General features: G+C 36.9%; 1 protein-coding gene across 2 annotated transcripts in view; it reads left to right on the plus strand.

Moving 5' to 3' along the window:
• Nucleotides 1-4,555: 4,555 nt before the first annotated feature.
• PLOD2 (procollagen-lysine,2-oxoglutarate 5-dioxygenase 2) overlaps nucleotides 4,556-16,275 on the plus strand; it is a 101,702-nt gene continuing 89,982 nt past the window's right edge. The window contains exon 1 of one of the 2 annotated variants that reach the window (XM_074298400.1): nucleotides 4,556-5,313. In XM_074298400.1, the coding sequence (XP_074154501.1) occupies nucleotides 5,205-5,313 (109 nt within the window). In that variant the 5' untranslated portion in view covers nucleotides 4,556-5,204. The remainder of the gene's footprint in view (nucleotides 5,314-16,275) is intronic. The other variant, XM_074298401.1, reaches the window with a different exon arrangement.

The following is a 16,275-nucleotide window of genomic DNA, read 5'->3' on the forward strand; positions in this document are numbered from 1 at the left end:
AGGTGTAAATGGTTCCACCCCAAATTGAAAAGCTACCAATGGTTCCAGCTGGCTTCAGGATTCCCTTGACTGAAAAAGAATTTCAGAGGTCATCTAACTGAATCCTTATGGGCAATGACAAAGTGATTAGTATCATTTTATGAGCTTATTATATGGAGAGGAATATCAGAAGAGATATATTTAAAAAATGCTATGGGATAAGGCATTATATTATGAAGGCTATGATAGCTGTGGTAAGAATAATGCTTCATATTTGCATAATCATAATTGTATCTTATCTACCTAAATAGAGTTAATAAAACTTACAATGCTTACCTCACAGGATTATTGTGAGGATCAAATAAAATTAGGCATTTAAAGAATGTTGTCAACTACATACATATTCATAATTGTCATTATTATAGCTGTTATTAATCCCAATGCTATGTACATAGTAATAAAAGAAACAGACTCTAGTGGGTCCCTATTACCTTCAAGATAAAATCCTATTTGGCTTTTAAAATCCTTTAGGACCTGATTTTTTAAACTTTCCTGTCTTACCCCTTTTCTTACCCCTTTTCTCCCTCCAATTATTCTTCAAACCTGTGGCTTTGGTCTCTTTGTTGTTCTTCGAACAACACATGTTCTCTCCTAATTCCAAGACTGTTTATTGGCTGTCCCCCATTTTCTCCCTCCTCATCTCTGTGTCCTGTCTTCAAAATCTCAGCTTAAGTCTCACTTTGTGCAAATACCACTTTCCCAGTCCTCCTTAATATTAATGCCTTTTTTCCCTGAGACTATCCCCAATTTATCTTGAATATATTTTGTTTTTACATATTTATACATACATACTACATAAGTACTTATAGTTTGTATATAACATGTTCATATGCTTTCTCTCCCATTACATTTTGATCCTCTGGAGAGAGGGACTTTTATTTATTGTTTTGATTTCATTTTACATTGTGCCTTTCTCTGCATTTCCAGTGCATATCACATTAATTGCATGCTTAATAAATTTTGATTTGATCTCAATGCTCTATTGATACATTCAACTTAACATAGTCTCTATCACTTCCACTCCTCAGGTTCCCTCCTCTTGTCTTCCCCTATTTCTGTTAATAGTATGACCAAATTCCTAATTTCTTAGCCTTCATCCCTCCAATTTATGACGTTTTTCCTTATCCCTCCACCATCCATCTCTCATTCCAGTTGATTCTCTTTTTCCAAATGTCTTTCCCATCTGTCTCTTCTGCAAATAACCTAATCAGTCCCTATTACCTCATGTCTGAACTATTGCAGGAACCTCAATCCACCCTAAAAACCACTGAGAGATAAATCTTCCTGAAATACTCTTTTGATCCTGTTACTTCTTTGCTCAAAATTATTTCATAGTTTCACATTGCCTACAGGATAAAATCCAAACTCTTTAACCTGGAGCTTCAAGCCTCTACAAAGCCTGAGCCCAGTTTTTTTTTTTCTCCAGTATTATCTATTAATAAATCCTATACGAAAGAGCCAATCTGTTGTGCACTGTTCCTTAAGATACACTTGGAATTTTTCTAACTCTGTACCTCCTGTTCTTTCAGCCTTCCCTTTTCCTCTACCATAATCTGACTCTTTTCTTCAAAGCCTAGATTGAATCAAATTTCTTCTGTGAAAATTTGCTTAAACATTTTATTCAAAAGCATCCATCCTCCTCTGAAATAATGGAGGAGGAAGCCATTGCATTGGAAAAGCATTCTAGATTATGAACCACAAAGCCTGAGTTCCATTTATGATTCCTCCTTTTGTTAACTGTGTGACTGTAGGCAAGTTTGTTCTTCTGTAAAATGGGGATAAAATTTAAGTCTTGCCTGCATCATATGGCTGTGAAGATCAAAAGTATACTATATCATACAAGAATAAAGGATTATGTATTCATTCATCAAACATTTTTTAAAGATCTTCTATGGGGAATGGGGTGAGACACTGTCAGACCTTTCCTTTAGTGATCAACTTAATACCTGAATGGAGGATAGATGGATGGGCAGAGACCAAGAAATCAGGCTACTTCAGTAGTCCAATTCTGATAAGGGACTCTACCAGAATGGAAGGGGGGTGAGAAGAAAGAAGGGGAATATCCAAAAAATTTCATGAGGATACACTGTCCAGTATAAGGATTCCCCAAGAGAAAATTTTGTTTTTAAATGGAGGTTGAATGAAGTCTTTTTGAGGAAGGAACCTAGCTCTTTAGAAAGTTCTAATGAAGCAGATGACTAGGACATTCCTAACATTGTGGTTACTAACATAGTAATGAGTAGAAAAGGAAAAAAAACCCAAAAAAACAAAAAACGATCACTTGTAATTCTCCTTATGACTGTGATTTCTAAACAACAAAACAGGAAGCTGTGAACGTTATTGTGGGGTATACGTGGCACTGGGACAAGGCTAGTCAGGAGATTTGGGAATAGACGTGTAGTTTCTAGGAAAGGTCATGGGAGCATAGGATTTAGATGTAGGGGCTTAGAAGCTTTTTTGTATTATGGACCTCTCTAATAATCTGGTGAAATTCATGGGACCCCTTCTCAGAATGATGTATTTAAATGGATAAAATAAAATGTCTAGGATTACAAAGGAAATCAACAGTGAAATATATTTATCAAAATATTTTAATAAAAACTCTTAAAATTAAAATAAAGAATGTTAAAATTGCCTTTACATGTAATTTAGGAAAAATAAAATATTATTGAAAAGATTTTTAAAAGCCCTTTTTCATGGACCCCAAGTAAAGCATATTTTATTTAGAGCTTGAGAGAATCTAAGAAATGGTCTGGATCCATCACCTCCTTTTTTAGGTGAGGCCCAGAGAATTAAAGTGTCTTGCTCCAAATTAATAGCAGAGCCAGTTTGGATTAAAATCCCATATCCACCAACTCCAAACCCAGAACTTTCTGTATATTATATCCATCTGCTTAGCAAATCCTACACATCTATGTAGAGTAGGGTTAGTATGACAGCTTGCATTTACAGGCATTTTGAGAATTTGATCTTCACAACAATACCTTGAAAAAGATATTTTTCAGATGAGGTAATAATTTGGCCAAGACCAAACTGAAAATAAAGTAAAAGGAAGATTGGAACCCAAAGCGAGATATTCCGATTTAAAGTCCAAGGAGATCACTAAGATGAATCAAGGAGAAATGACTCCAGAGGTTAAGGGGCATGAAAAGCTAAGAGCAGGGTGAGAAAGCTGCTGACCGTCTACTTGAAACATGCTATGAAATCATCCATTCTTCAGCTTTTCCATCTCCAGTTTAAAGGACCAGATTTCTTTCATGTTTCTTGTGTGTGTGTGTGTGTGTGTGTGTGTGTGTGTGTGTGTGTGTGTGTGTGTGTGTTCATTTCACAGAACTGAAGACCCTTTCTTCTTTGAGTCTTCTTTAGATCTACCTTAATGCTTTTCTGATACCACAACCACAATGATTGTATCAGTCCTCAAAAGATTCCTATTATATTTTATTATGTCTTCATGCTGTTTGCCTCTCCCTGAGCAGTTTCTTAGTTATTAATCACATTTCAACTTCATATTTTCATTTTAGGCCCTATTGTTTTTTGTTTCTTACTAAAATGTGAAAACTACATTGTCTTTTCCTAAGTAGTATGTGTTTTTAACTAATTTTGTGTACTCTATCTGTAAACTTGCTGTTCTTTTGGTAAACTTCCATGTTTTACCCTTGTAGACCATTCTATTGGCATATGCCCATGCTTATAAAATGTGCCTTGGATTAGAAGAGAAAGCAGGGTAGAATAAACTAAACAAGAAGCAGCGGCAGCTTTATTTAAACATGGATTATAACAGTTCGCATCAGAGAAAGGAAGAACGGCTCCAGGTGACTGTTCCCTTTTGGAGAAATTTTCCACAAAGAACTGAAAAGGTCCAAGAGATTCCAGAGTTCAAAACCTCAATATATGTAAGTCTTCTTCTTGAGGACAGACAGATTTGGAAGAAAAAAAATGTTCACGAGACAATAAAATTCATTTTCTACGGATGTAAATACAAGTCAAACGTTTACTTTTTTAGGATGATAAAATTTTGCTCCCCGGATTAATGAGAATCGTTCTTTCTCAAAGTCTGCAGATTATAGGGGTCCCAGTTCAGATTAAGTTGCTAGGACTGGATACCGGAATGGACGCGTGCAAAAAGTCCTGGTTTAGGAGTTAAGACTGAATTCAAATGCTGACTTGGCTTTGGGCAGGTTGATTCATCTCTCTGGACCTCAGTTTCCTCATTTGAAAAAGGAGAGAGATTAAAAAAAAAAAAAAAAAAAAAAAAAAAAAAAAGACCCGTTCTGAATTCTGGTCCAGTATAGGCGTGCAAGGACCAGAAAGTGTGAAGTTCCAGTCTGATGTCACTTGTACAGAGCTGGAGAGAAGCCAGTCCCTAGTTACCCTTAGCTCTCTCCCCCCTCCCCCCTTTTCACTCCCCTCCTCAGGCATTCAGAATTGTTTTCCCGGGTTCAGGCAGGTCTGCGTGCGCCGCTACACGTAGCTCCCGCCGGCTCTTTAAATAGTGTCTACAGTGAGCAAACACAACCCAGACGTGGGGAATGGAAAGTGAATGGGAGGGAGACAGACGTGCCCCACACCCACCCACCCACCGACCGCCCAGGCGCGCACCCGGGGAAACTTGCACAGACGCTTCAGTGTCAGTCCGGCGGCCAATAGCCGGGAGGGAGGAGGTGGACGGGACGGGGAAGGGGAGGGGAAGGGGATGGATGGGCAGTCCAGCCTCTGACCCCTCCCATCCCCGCCCGGCAAAGTTATAAGTCACCTTCCCGCAGCAGACTGGGAAGCTCTCCTTTGCCTATTGCACCCCGCAGGGCTGGGGCTGATAGGCCTACTTTTTGCAGACAGGACTGAGTCATCCGTCTACCTACCCGCCCGTCCCCCCATATTCTGCACTCCCCCTTCCCATTCTGCATCTCTCCACGCGCGACTCCTGATCCGCGGGGTGGGCGACGTTTGCAGCCCGCCTCTAGCACCCCACCCAGAGGCCGAGCAGCTGGACGCCCGCAGCTGTCAGACCCGCCGACTGGCGGACCTGGGGGTGGGGTGGAGTGGGGGGACCTTGTCTCGCGAGAAGTACACCAGACTAGGGGAGTAGGGGGGCGTAGGAGAGCTCCCGGGCTGCTCCGGCTGCTCCTCGCAGATCCGAGCTGGACCTCTGATCCCGAGGGGTGAAGATGGCGAGAGACAAGCTCAAGCCCCCCATCCTCCTCCTGGTGCTCTCCTTGTACCTCGTGAAGCCCTTCACTGCTGTGGAAGACCTGAAGCCGTCTAATATCCCCTCAGGTGAGCGCTCCTGGGGGAAGGGAAGCTAGTGCGTACACCTTTCCGGCTTCCCCGGCCGCGGGACATGCCCCGGCTGCTGCCGAGGGCCTGCTTCGGAGGGAGTTTTCGCGTGGTGATGGGTGGGATGGATTTCACCTCCCCACTCCTCTAGGTGAGGTCCACGTCGGTCCCCTCGCTTCTCTCTTCGCCCCTGGGAAACCTGGCCCCAGATGTTGCAGCTTTAAGTAAAATACACTTTGCCTGGAGGGAACTGCTAGGGGCTCTCCATCCCTCTCCTGGTCTTCTGGACGCACTTGCTTCTATCTGGTCCTTTCTTCCTCTGCTTTCTTTTTTAATCTTGGGGTAACTAGCTGGAAACCCCTCTTTCTCCTTATTGTGTGCGCCTCACCCTGCCTTAAATTTGGAGATCAATGGGCTGATTGATGGTGACACATTCCTCCCCCTGCGCCCCAGGAAGCAGCCTGTAACACTTAGCCCCAGCCAAGAACAACCCTCACAACAGTGCTTGTTTTCTGTTAGGCTGCCCCGCTTCCCACCACCTAGCCGCCGCGGTTTCGCTCCTTGGGGACCAGCTGGCTTCAGTGGAGGCTCTGTCCCCTTTCCTTCCTCCCTCCCACCTTTATTTTATGTCTTTTCCAAGGCTTGAATTATAGCTTCTCATTTTCTCTTTCTCCTCTCCTCTCTCTAATTCTTTCCCTGCTGCTCTCCTTGTTCACAGGAGCTGGATTACAAGCGAAGAATCCAGTCCAGCCCATGTAAAATGAAACTTTTTGCATTCATCCAGTTTAAAGGGAAGCGCCCAGCACATGTTTGTCAAAACACATCCCTGTACCGTTTGTTGGGGATGTGAAATCAGAGGAGTTCCCTGACTTTATGCAGCACCTCCAAACTCCAACTTGGAACTCCGATCCATTTCTGAAATTAGATCTCATTTGAAAACACTCCTTAAAAAAAAAATCTGGTAATAATTTTTGGCCCTCTCTTTTATGGAAGTTAATAAGGGCTCTTGTCTGCTGAAGCAGTCTTTCAACATGAGGAAGGAAATTGTAATTTCAGGGTTGGCTTTAGTGAGTAGTAGGTAGTATCTGGGCTAATCCATACTGCAGCCACTTTTTTTTTTTTTTTCCTTCCTTTGCAAAGCATCCTGAAGACATGAATGAACTAAACTGTTCTTCTTTCCACATTCCTGACCCACAGTGCCAGCTTTGTTTGCCCTCAGGGACTCTAGCTTCTCTCTGAAAGCTCCTTGAGTTAAAAATCACCCCTCCCTCCATCCCCCTCCCTCCTCAACAGTTGTATGTGGCAGTTTCTAATTAGGTTTCTGAATCTTTCATAAATCTAAATCGAGTTTTCATATGAAAATGTATCAGTCTTTAAACATAAGGTTTACAGGTAGACTCCTTCAGAAGTTCAGATGGAGAATTGTTATATTGGAGTTAATTTGAGAAAGAACAAACCACTTTACAGAGTCTCAGATTTACAACACATTTAAACTCTATTCAATACAATCTGTTGCTTATGCATTATCACCGTTTTCATGGTCTCTTTATCACTATATAAATACATCTGTATGTGCATATATGTAGACATCTGTATATATGTAATATATAATATTCATGTATATATGCAAGTAGTTAGATCTTAACTTTCAAATATAATGATCTATGATTCTGTTGTGTATATATATATGCATATCTATCCATATATTATATACAAATATACATATATTATATACAGAAACTTTCATATATAGCTATTTGAGTATATATGTATATGTATATAAGTATATGCATACATATGCATATGGATCTATATCTATGGGTTTTTTGTTTGGGTTTTTTTTTGAGGGGAATTTGTTTTTTGTTAAAAAATCCCTTTGCTTCAGTTTCTGGATTCATTAGTCTGGTCAAAATTAATCACCTTTCCCCCAATGTTCTCATTTATTCCCCTTTTCCCCCTCCTTCCCCTTCTATATAACAATTACAATTTACGTTTATAGAGAGCTTACTTATATGCTAGCTACTATGCTCAACATTTTACAAATATCGTCTCCTTTGGTCCTTATAACAATGCTAAGAGGTAGGTGCTATTATTCTCCCCATTTTACAGATAATGAAATTGAAGAAAAGAGGAGTTAAATGACTTGCTTGAAATCATGGGTAGGATTTGAACTCAGACTTCCTAACTCAAGGTGGGCAGCTAGCCCCGTGACTTAATGAACTTTAGAGAGACATCCAGATTTTTTTAATCCCACTGTAATAACTCATTAAATTATATTAGGTTAGTATACCCAGAGCAAAGAAATTTCAGAAATGAGGGCTTTTCAAAGATACTGAATGTGTTTACAACATGTTAAAAATCTAACAATTGGTAAGAATTTATTCAGAAAATGGTTCAGCATCCAGGAAAATTATTAATTTTATAAAGCACAATTTGTAACAGTAGCCACTGAAGAAAAATATGTTTTATCCAAAATATTACATATATAGTATTATATTAACAAATAGTTTGATGAATTATAAAAAGAAAGTACGCACTAATACAACTTGTACAAAGTCCATTGCATTCCATTTTCTCCTAGGGCATACTTTTAGTATACATGATTGGATGAGAGCTAGATAATTAAATAGATTTAGAAATTGTACCTCTTTTCCTACTCTCTCTCAAAATGGAATTAATCCTGGATCTTGAATATAGAATATGTTTTAGATGGATATGATTTTGTCTTTTCCTTTTTTTGACCCCTCAAATTACTCTAAGATTTATTTTAGACATCTCTTACATGTAAAATAAACAGGTCCGGTGAGATGTTCACTTCCACATATAATGTTCCATGGTTCTATAGTATCATAGGACAGATAAAAATAATTTTTAAAGCAAACATTATATTTCCCCATCCCCTATATTAGAATATGTCCTGTTCTTTTACATTTATTCAATTGTAGAGTCCTCTAACTATTGACTTCAGTGCTGTGAGTGGCTGACTGATTGTATGAGCAGTTTTATGTTGAATTTATTGAAAGTCTTGCATGACTGCAGGAAAATCACTCATTTTTTTCTCAACCTTGGCTTACTCATCTGTAAAATATCTCTTATTCATCTGTAAAATACCTTTGATAGCAACTGTATCATTTCATTGGATTGTCTTCCAAGATCAAATCAAGTAAGGTCCTTTATAAACACCAAACTGTGTAAATGTGGGTTATCATGAATATCAATAATAACCAATGATATTTCTTTCAGAAATTTTTTATAAGTATGATATATAAGAATTAATTTCAACATTTTTCCAGACTCTCACTGGGGCAGGCTCCGCTTCCATCTTTCTTGCTCTCTCCAGGCTTTTCATTCAGATAAAGCATCGGAAACATGTTTCCTATGTCCTGTGTCTCATCATGTATATTCACTTGCTCACCCATCTTCACTATGTTTTGTAGAACAAATGTTTAGAACAAAATGAAAGAATTTCAAACATTTCTTTCAAATCAAGTTCATACACTTTAAAATATGAAGTAATATGCTTAGAACCACAGACATTTAAAGCTGGAAGAAATCTTAGAGATCATTGAATCTAACCCCTTTGAGAGGGAAGAAAAAAAAAGGCTTGCTCAAACTTATTAATGAAAATTGGCAATTAAGATTTGAAGGGTTTCCAGTAAGAGAAAGGGGATCTAAAGAGCCCCATGTTTCAGCGCCTATCCGTCATTTGTGCTGATGGCATGGAGCCAAGAGGAGGAGTTTGGAGAACTGATTTGCTAGACCAGCTTTGTCCACGTCACCATGTTTTATTCTTATATTTTTTTCTGTAGGTAGAGCAATGTGTACTAGTGTTTTCTGTCAACCTAAATTAAGAAATATGGCTATAAAAACAGAAATAGTCTTTGATGTAGTAGTTCCTTTCTGATGATTAAATTCCCTCTCCCTCCCATCCACTTTAATCTCTTCTTAAAATTCTTGACTCTGGATATGTAAATTATTTTGATGGCTATATGGGAATGAAGAACATAGAGGGCAAATCAAAGACCAAATAGTGCTAAGTTAAAATTGGAAACAAAAATCAGTAAAGAGAAGGAAAATATTTTAATTTGAAGGAAGAATGGAACTTAGAAAAAGAACTCCTCTTGAGCTGCTGTTCTTTAACTTTAATGTTTGTTGCTATTTTTTGGGGGAAAAAAAGTTTAGTAGTACTGATCTTGACGGTAGCATTTTGGCTCTGGGCAATTAGAAGGCCTGTTTTTCATTTTGGGTTTCTCTAATGCTTCTGATGACTTTCAGCATTCAAACATAATGTCTCTTTCATCTTCTGAAAGGGAGATTTGATTCAATCTCTGGGTAAGAGGAGGCTCAAAGGATTTAAGTCTAATAAAAAAAAAAAATTAGGTTAATATGGGCCAGTGTTCTATCAAGCAAGATCAGTTAGGGTCTTTATCATCACCCTCATAATTAGTATAAACTGAGTTCTTTTGGGTCTTTAGGAGTCAGAACTGCCTTTTAGTAAAATTGTTTCTAAATTTCACACATTTATTTTAATCTCATAAGCGCGAATTTATTGCAAGGAAATAGCTTCAGTTAGTATGATCTGGGTTAATGAGAACAGTGATCAAAGTACAGGGTCTTGTTTAAGCTAAGTTACCCATCCTTAGACAGAAAAATGAAGACAGCATCCTGTTTAATGAACAACTTAATTGTTTTCCCATCTTATTCAGTATTAATCCTTGTTCTGCCTTTATTCATGATACCCAGAATCACTATTCTTTGTGTTTGATGATAATGCTATTGATGTGTCTACAAATTATATGACAGAAGGAAGGTTATTGAATTAATGATCTTTGTAATTCACAGGATCTGTTTGTAGTTATATTATATGCTTTACTTATGTAGCTCTAATGTTTTTGACATTCGCTTGCCCTTTTAAAACACTTAAAGTATTTTTAACCATTTTAAAAAGGTTTCACAATTTCAATTTTGAAAAGTCCTTCCTATTAATATTGGTGACCAATTTATAGAATCTAAGCTTCTACAGTTGTGAAGTTTAAATGATATGAGGTACGTAAAGTGCTTTTCATAGGCTAAATCTTTATATAAACATTAGGCATTAATTTTATTACAATAACCAAAAGTTTTTCAGTTAATGGCATTTATATTAATTCTAGTCAAGGTTTTCTTCTTATTTATGATTAAAATACAGGCTAAAGCACATTTAGTCCTGTGTGTGTGTGTGTGTGTGTGTGTGTGTGTGTGTGTGTGTGTGTGTGTTTAATTTGTACAGGAAAAAGAAATCTAAAGAAGTTCTTTCTACAGTTGGGATATGAGAGAAAACGGTGGAAGAAGGGTTGATTCTTAGTATTGTTTTTCCAAAATTGCAGAGCAAAGAAAAAATTTGAGTTTTCTTCCTTTAACCTTGGTTCCTATAATAGGAAAAATGATGAACCTTGTTCCAGACCAATATGTTTCAACTGTGTAGATTCATCATCATCAATACCTTGATTAAGCAAATTATTATGCATTAGATGCCCAGAATAGAGGCATCATAAAACAGTCTATCCCTTACCCTTTAGAGGAGAGATTCTTAACCTGGAGTCATAAACTTATTTTAAAAATTTTAATGACTATTTTAATATATTGATTTACTTTGTAATCTTATATATTTTATTTTATTTATTAAAAACATTATTTTGAGAAGAGATTCATAGATATCACCAAACTGCTCAAAGGGGCTCTTAGGTATCATCAGACTGAGCCAAAAAGTGGTTGAGACCCTCTTGTCTAGAGATTTACAATTGGGTGTCTTTACTAAGGATAAAGAAATTTCAGTTTTGTTTTGATTGTAATAGAAAATGATATATTTTGTTAATTTTCCCCTGCTAGGCTGTGAGATTAAAGAAATCAGGGACTACAACTTGACCATTCTTGTATTATTCCACTGGAATCAAAACACTGGTATTGAATAATATAGTGGAGCAATGATGGTTATCTGAGCTTGGAGTCTAATCTGTATGACTGTAAAAAGACCACTGTTTGTTTGCCAGATTGCTTCTGAGTGAGGGTAGTTGTATAGTTGTTTTTTTTTTTTTCCCCCTGAAAGGCAATAAAGTTGTCCTTCCCTGGAAGCCCCTGGTTACATTAATATGGGTTCCTGGTCAGGTGAGGGCATTAAAAGGCCCACCCACCTGGGATTGTGACCCCACTTTGTTGATCAGGTGAGTTTCTATCTGGAGGTTGAAAGAAGGAGCAGGATAATGTCTACTCCAGTCAAGTTCTGGACTAATCTTTAAACCTACTTTTGTTAACTGTTAACTGACCTACAAGTGTCTCATTTCTGACATCAGTCTGAACTAATAGGGTACAAGTCAAGCTGGCCCTTAACAATGACACTAGGTAATTAATTTTCTCCTCTGTAAAAATAAAAAAGGGGTTGACTTCAATACCTCCCTTTCCCTTTTTAGTTTTCATCCCAGCTTTGTTTTAGTGATTTATGATCTTAAATGATAGCCATTTAGGAAGTAGTTAAGGACTGAACAAATATTACTGGAAAAATATTTAATTTGCAAAGCCTTTGATTAAGTCAGCAAGCATTTATTAAATGTTTACTGTTATTTATTTGCTTTTTAACTTGGTGAAAGGCCATTATTTGCTTCATTCGCTACCTAGCTTTAATCACTGAATGGTCTGGCCTCAGTCAGGCTGAGACCTGTTAAAAACCTTTCTTTAAAAAGGCTAAGTCTCCCATTGCATCCAGGACCATCTCCAGTACATCTTGATCTTTGGTCACTGGACCCAGATGGCTCTGGAGGGGAAAGTGAGGCCGGTGATTTTACACAGCCCTCCCTCACTTATATCCAATTCATTTGCATGTCATGGCGTCACCTCCCTCATATAATTGATCTCTATGAGAATAAAGGATAATAATCACTGATATGTAACTTCTGTTACACAGAGTAACAAAGCCTAACAAACACAAACAACAGCTATATGTTTGTTAGGCTTTTTCTGTGTAACAGGAATTACATATTAGTGATTGTTATATGTTATATATTGCTAAATTTTGAAAATGAATAAGAGTTTCATTAAAATTAAACATATATTGCCTTAGAATTTAATTCATTTGCTTGGTTGGTTTCTAATTTGGTAATGCTTATGATCATCACCTATTAGATATCCTGAATACTTTATCAAAAAAAAGTTTTTATTATAGTTATTGTACTATGTTAAAACAAAGTAAAGATCATATTTGAGAATAGGCTTTGCAAATACTACTGTTTTTGTTTCCAAATATGTTAGGTTATTGAAAGCATTAATTATTTAAAATGAATAAAAAAGGAGCTTTTAAAATTAACTTTGTAAAATCTAACAGAAAGCAAGTTAGGCCCATCAGGGAGTATAGAACAAAAAGGAAATCTCTTTTTTGACAGCTTCTAGTTTGAGATTTTCATCCCCAGCTAGCATTTGTTATAGTGATTTTTTTTTTTTTGGTAGGTAACTGACTTTGATGGGTGTGAGTGTCAGAATCCTCCTTGCTGGAAGTTGTTAAAGGTCTTTGTGCTGTCAGTTCCTAACCTGAGACCTGTTAAAAACCTTTTTAAAAAAAATCTTCTGCTGCATCTAGTGCCCTCTCTAGTTGTCTTTACTTTTATCTGGCCACTGGACTCAGATGGCTCTGGACAAGAAAGTGAGATTGCTGATTTTACACAGTCCTCTCTCTTGCATGTGATAGCATCCCTTCCCTGATGTCTTAGTCTTCTTCGAGAATGAAGAACAAACAGCAACAGCAACGAGCCAAACCCTAATGAAATAGCATCAAGATTTTGTGGAGGGCAGCTTATATCATCCAAACAGAAACAGTTCTCTCTGCAGAACAATAAAACTTGCATGAGGTGATTTGTGGGAAGGAGGGAGAAGGCTTATTTTAAAATACATTGATTGTAATTAAATTTTAAGAGGGTAATATGTACATTAGCACACATATATAACTCTCATAAGAAAATATTTGTTTATTCATATAGATAATCTTCTCCCTGATATCTGATACTTTCTTCATTAAGTAAAAATTTATAAGTAGTTAACTCTCATTACAGAATATTGGGATATCTTTTTTTTTTGAAGTTGAAGAGAAATTTCAACTTTTACTTAGAGAAATATGAGATCTAATCCTAGTTTTGACATATAACCCTGGACAATTCATTAAAATTTATAGAATCTGTTCACTTATCTGTAAAATAGAAATAGTAACATTTTTACTGCTTATTTCATGAGGCATGATGAATAAAACTCCTTGTAAACCTCAAACTTCTCTGCAGTATTTATTTGTTCATGACACAAACTAATTGACATGATAATATTTATTTGTCACTAAATAAACTGTTAGTTGTGGGCACTGCAGAACAGACCAGTTGGGAATTAAAAGTATGCTGATAATATCAGAAGTTAGTCAATCGCAGGAATTTGGCTGCAAACGCAGATCCCTAAAACAAGTATAAAATATGTTATCGCTTGGATTGGCACATTGAAAACTATTATATTTTTACTCTTTGACTTGTGGTCATAGACACAGCATTTGAAGCCAGATTTTTCTTATTAAATGATTTTAAATCTAGTTGACTGTCCCTGTATTCTGCTGCCTCCCTATTTGATGTACTGTGGTTAGTCTTAAAATTGATTTCTCTCTTTTACTTATTTTAAGATTTCCAAATGTGAGAACAGTTTTTCATTCTGCAAATAAAGTAGCAATGATGATATATGATTCTCTCTTTTTCCTCCTAGTTCTATTTTCCTATAAAGCTTTGAAATTTATATTATAATAAATAGAAAGACTTGTTTTTTCCAGTAATGATTAATTGAAGTACTAGTTAATTAACTGGTAGTGTTGGTTTCACTAATCTGTTCACTAGTGGTTAGCTGGATGTGAGATTTTTAATTTGGCATTAAATAATTCATTGAAGTGTGAAGTATCAGTCTTATTTTTAAAGTTATTCCTACATTATAAAGTTGATATCATTATTTTCTTCTATCCAATTAGATAAAAATTTAAATGTATTTACTCTATCCTGAATTTAAAAAGAATGTGCTCCAGGCCTGGGAGAATGATTGGAGAACAGTTTGAAGGATGTTATAAATTAAAACCATGGAGTTTGTCGGGGAGGGAAGGAAAAAAAGTTTGGGAAAGAGGTTAGAGTTCTTTCAGACAGTCTTGGAAGAAAATTACTACTTGTGCTTATGTATCAACCTAAGGAAAGTCAAACTATAATCATCCAACCAACAGCAGTCCCACCAATGAGGTCAGATGGGATTCTTTGGGAAACTGACCATTTCTACATATTGTGCAGAGTAAACTACCTAGGCTGGGCTGACATAGTTTACATAGTTAGATACTGCCAGATTTACTGTTATGGGCAGTTTATTGGATCAAAATAAACATTAAATACTTATTAGGTGCAGTTCCTCCCTTCAAGGAGCTCACAGTCTAAGAAGTGAGCAACCAAACTGAGTAGCACAGTGGTGGAGGTCAATTCTAATGCACCAGACAGCATATACATAGCACTAGGAATGGGCCTGAAATCAGGAAGCACCTGAATTCAAATGCAGCTGACTTCAGGAGAGTCATTGAACCTCTGTCTTAAAATTTCCACATCTGAAAAATGGGGTCACAATAAGAGTTCCTTCTGCTGTTGTGAGGATCAAATGAGAGAAATATAAGGCATTATATAAATGTTAGCTATTATTACTCAATTAACTATGTATAAACAAGCTATATACAAGATAAATTGGAGATAATCAGGTGAAGGAAGGCAATAGCATTTGGGGTAGTGAAAATGATTATAAATACATTTATAAAAGTGAGCATTTCAATATTTTAAGGTTCACAAAATATTTTGCACATGTTAATTCATTTGATCCTCATAACAACCCTGGAAGAGAGATAAGGGCTATAATTAGGGTTATAATTAGATAAGGAAATGGATCCTGATAGTTAAATCTTACAGGTAAGAATAAGTGTTTGAGTCAGGACTGGAACTCATGGCTGACTGTAGGCCCTGCCTCCTATCCTCTGCATCTTCTTGCTGCCAGACCTTGTGAAGGCTGACTGCTGATGTATGTTAGTTGTTTTTGTCATCATTTACAGATGATATTGAAGGGTTCCTTTTATCTCAGTGTAAAAGGGGGTGCAAACTAGAAAGGTTGACCATCCTAGAGGACTGAAGACTTTGCCTACTTATCCAAGAATCAAAATCATTTATATTTTCTCCTTGCCTTCCGTCCTCCCTTCCTTCCTCCCTTTCTCCCTACTTTTCTCCCTCCCTCCCTTCCTTTCTTATTACTAAAGGGAAGTTTTCTTTAAGTATCCACAACTCTCCTTCTCATTCAACAAAAGTCTTTTGAAGTAGCATTGTGATATGAAATGAAATACAGTTTGGATGTCTTTACTATTATTAGTATCCAAACTGCCTGGCTAATAATTATAAATTGTTGATAAAAGGATGTATATTCTATGGTACAGAAGCTTACTTCACCCAAAACTTTCTCTGAAATCTAATCAGAATAACCCCAAATTCTTTAGCTTTAGGTCAGTAGGGCAAAAGGTTAAACTTGGTCTGACAAACTGGAAGATGTCATCCGTTAACCTACTGGACCTCTAAGAAAGAGACAGTCCCTAATGGAGGAAGAGAAAGCATGATTATTGCTAATAAGAGAACCTTGAATTATGTGTTCTCTCATCATTTATGTACATTTGCATTTTCTCCATCTTCATCTACTGAAATCCTGTTCTTTGGAAGACCCTCTTCTCCAACTCCTTGAGATGCCTGCCTAATAAATACTCATCCTCCTTTGAAGTTAGAAGTGATACCTCTTTTTTTTTGGACTTCTGTTCTCATCTCTATTACATCTTCTATGTACATTTTGTAATTTAATTTACATTCTAGTTATTTGGATTTCTTTCCTCTCCATCTCTACCCCTCTCACCTC

The sequence above is a fragment of the Sminthopsis crassicaudata genome, chromosome 3 (assembly GCF_048593235.1).
Source record: "Sminthopsis crassicaudata isolate SCR6 chromosome 3, ASM4859323v1, whole genome shotgun sequence".
Classification (NCBI taxonomy): domain Eukaryota; kingdom Metazoa; phylum Chordata; class Mammalia; order Dasyuromorphia; family Dasyuridae; genus Sminthopsis; species Sminthopsis crassicaudata.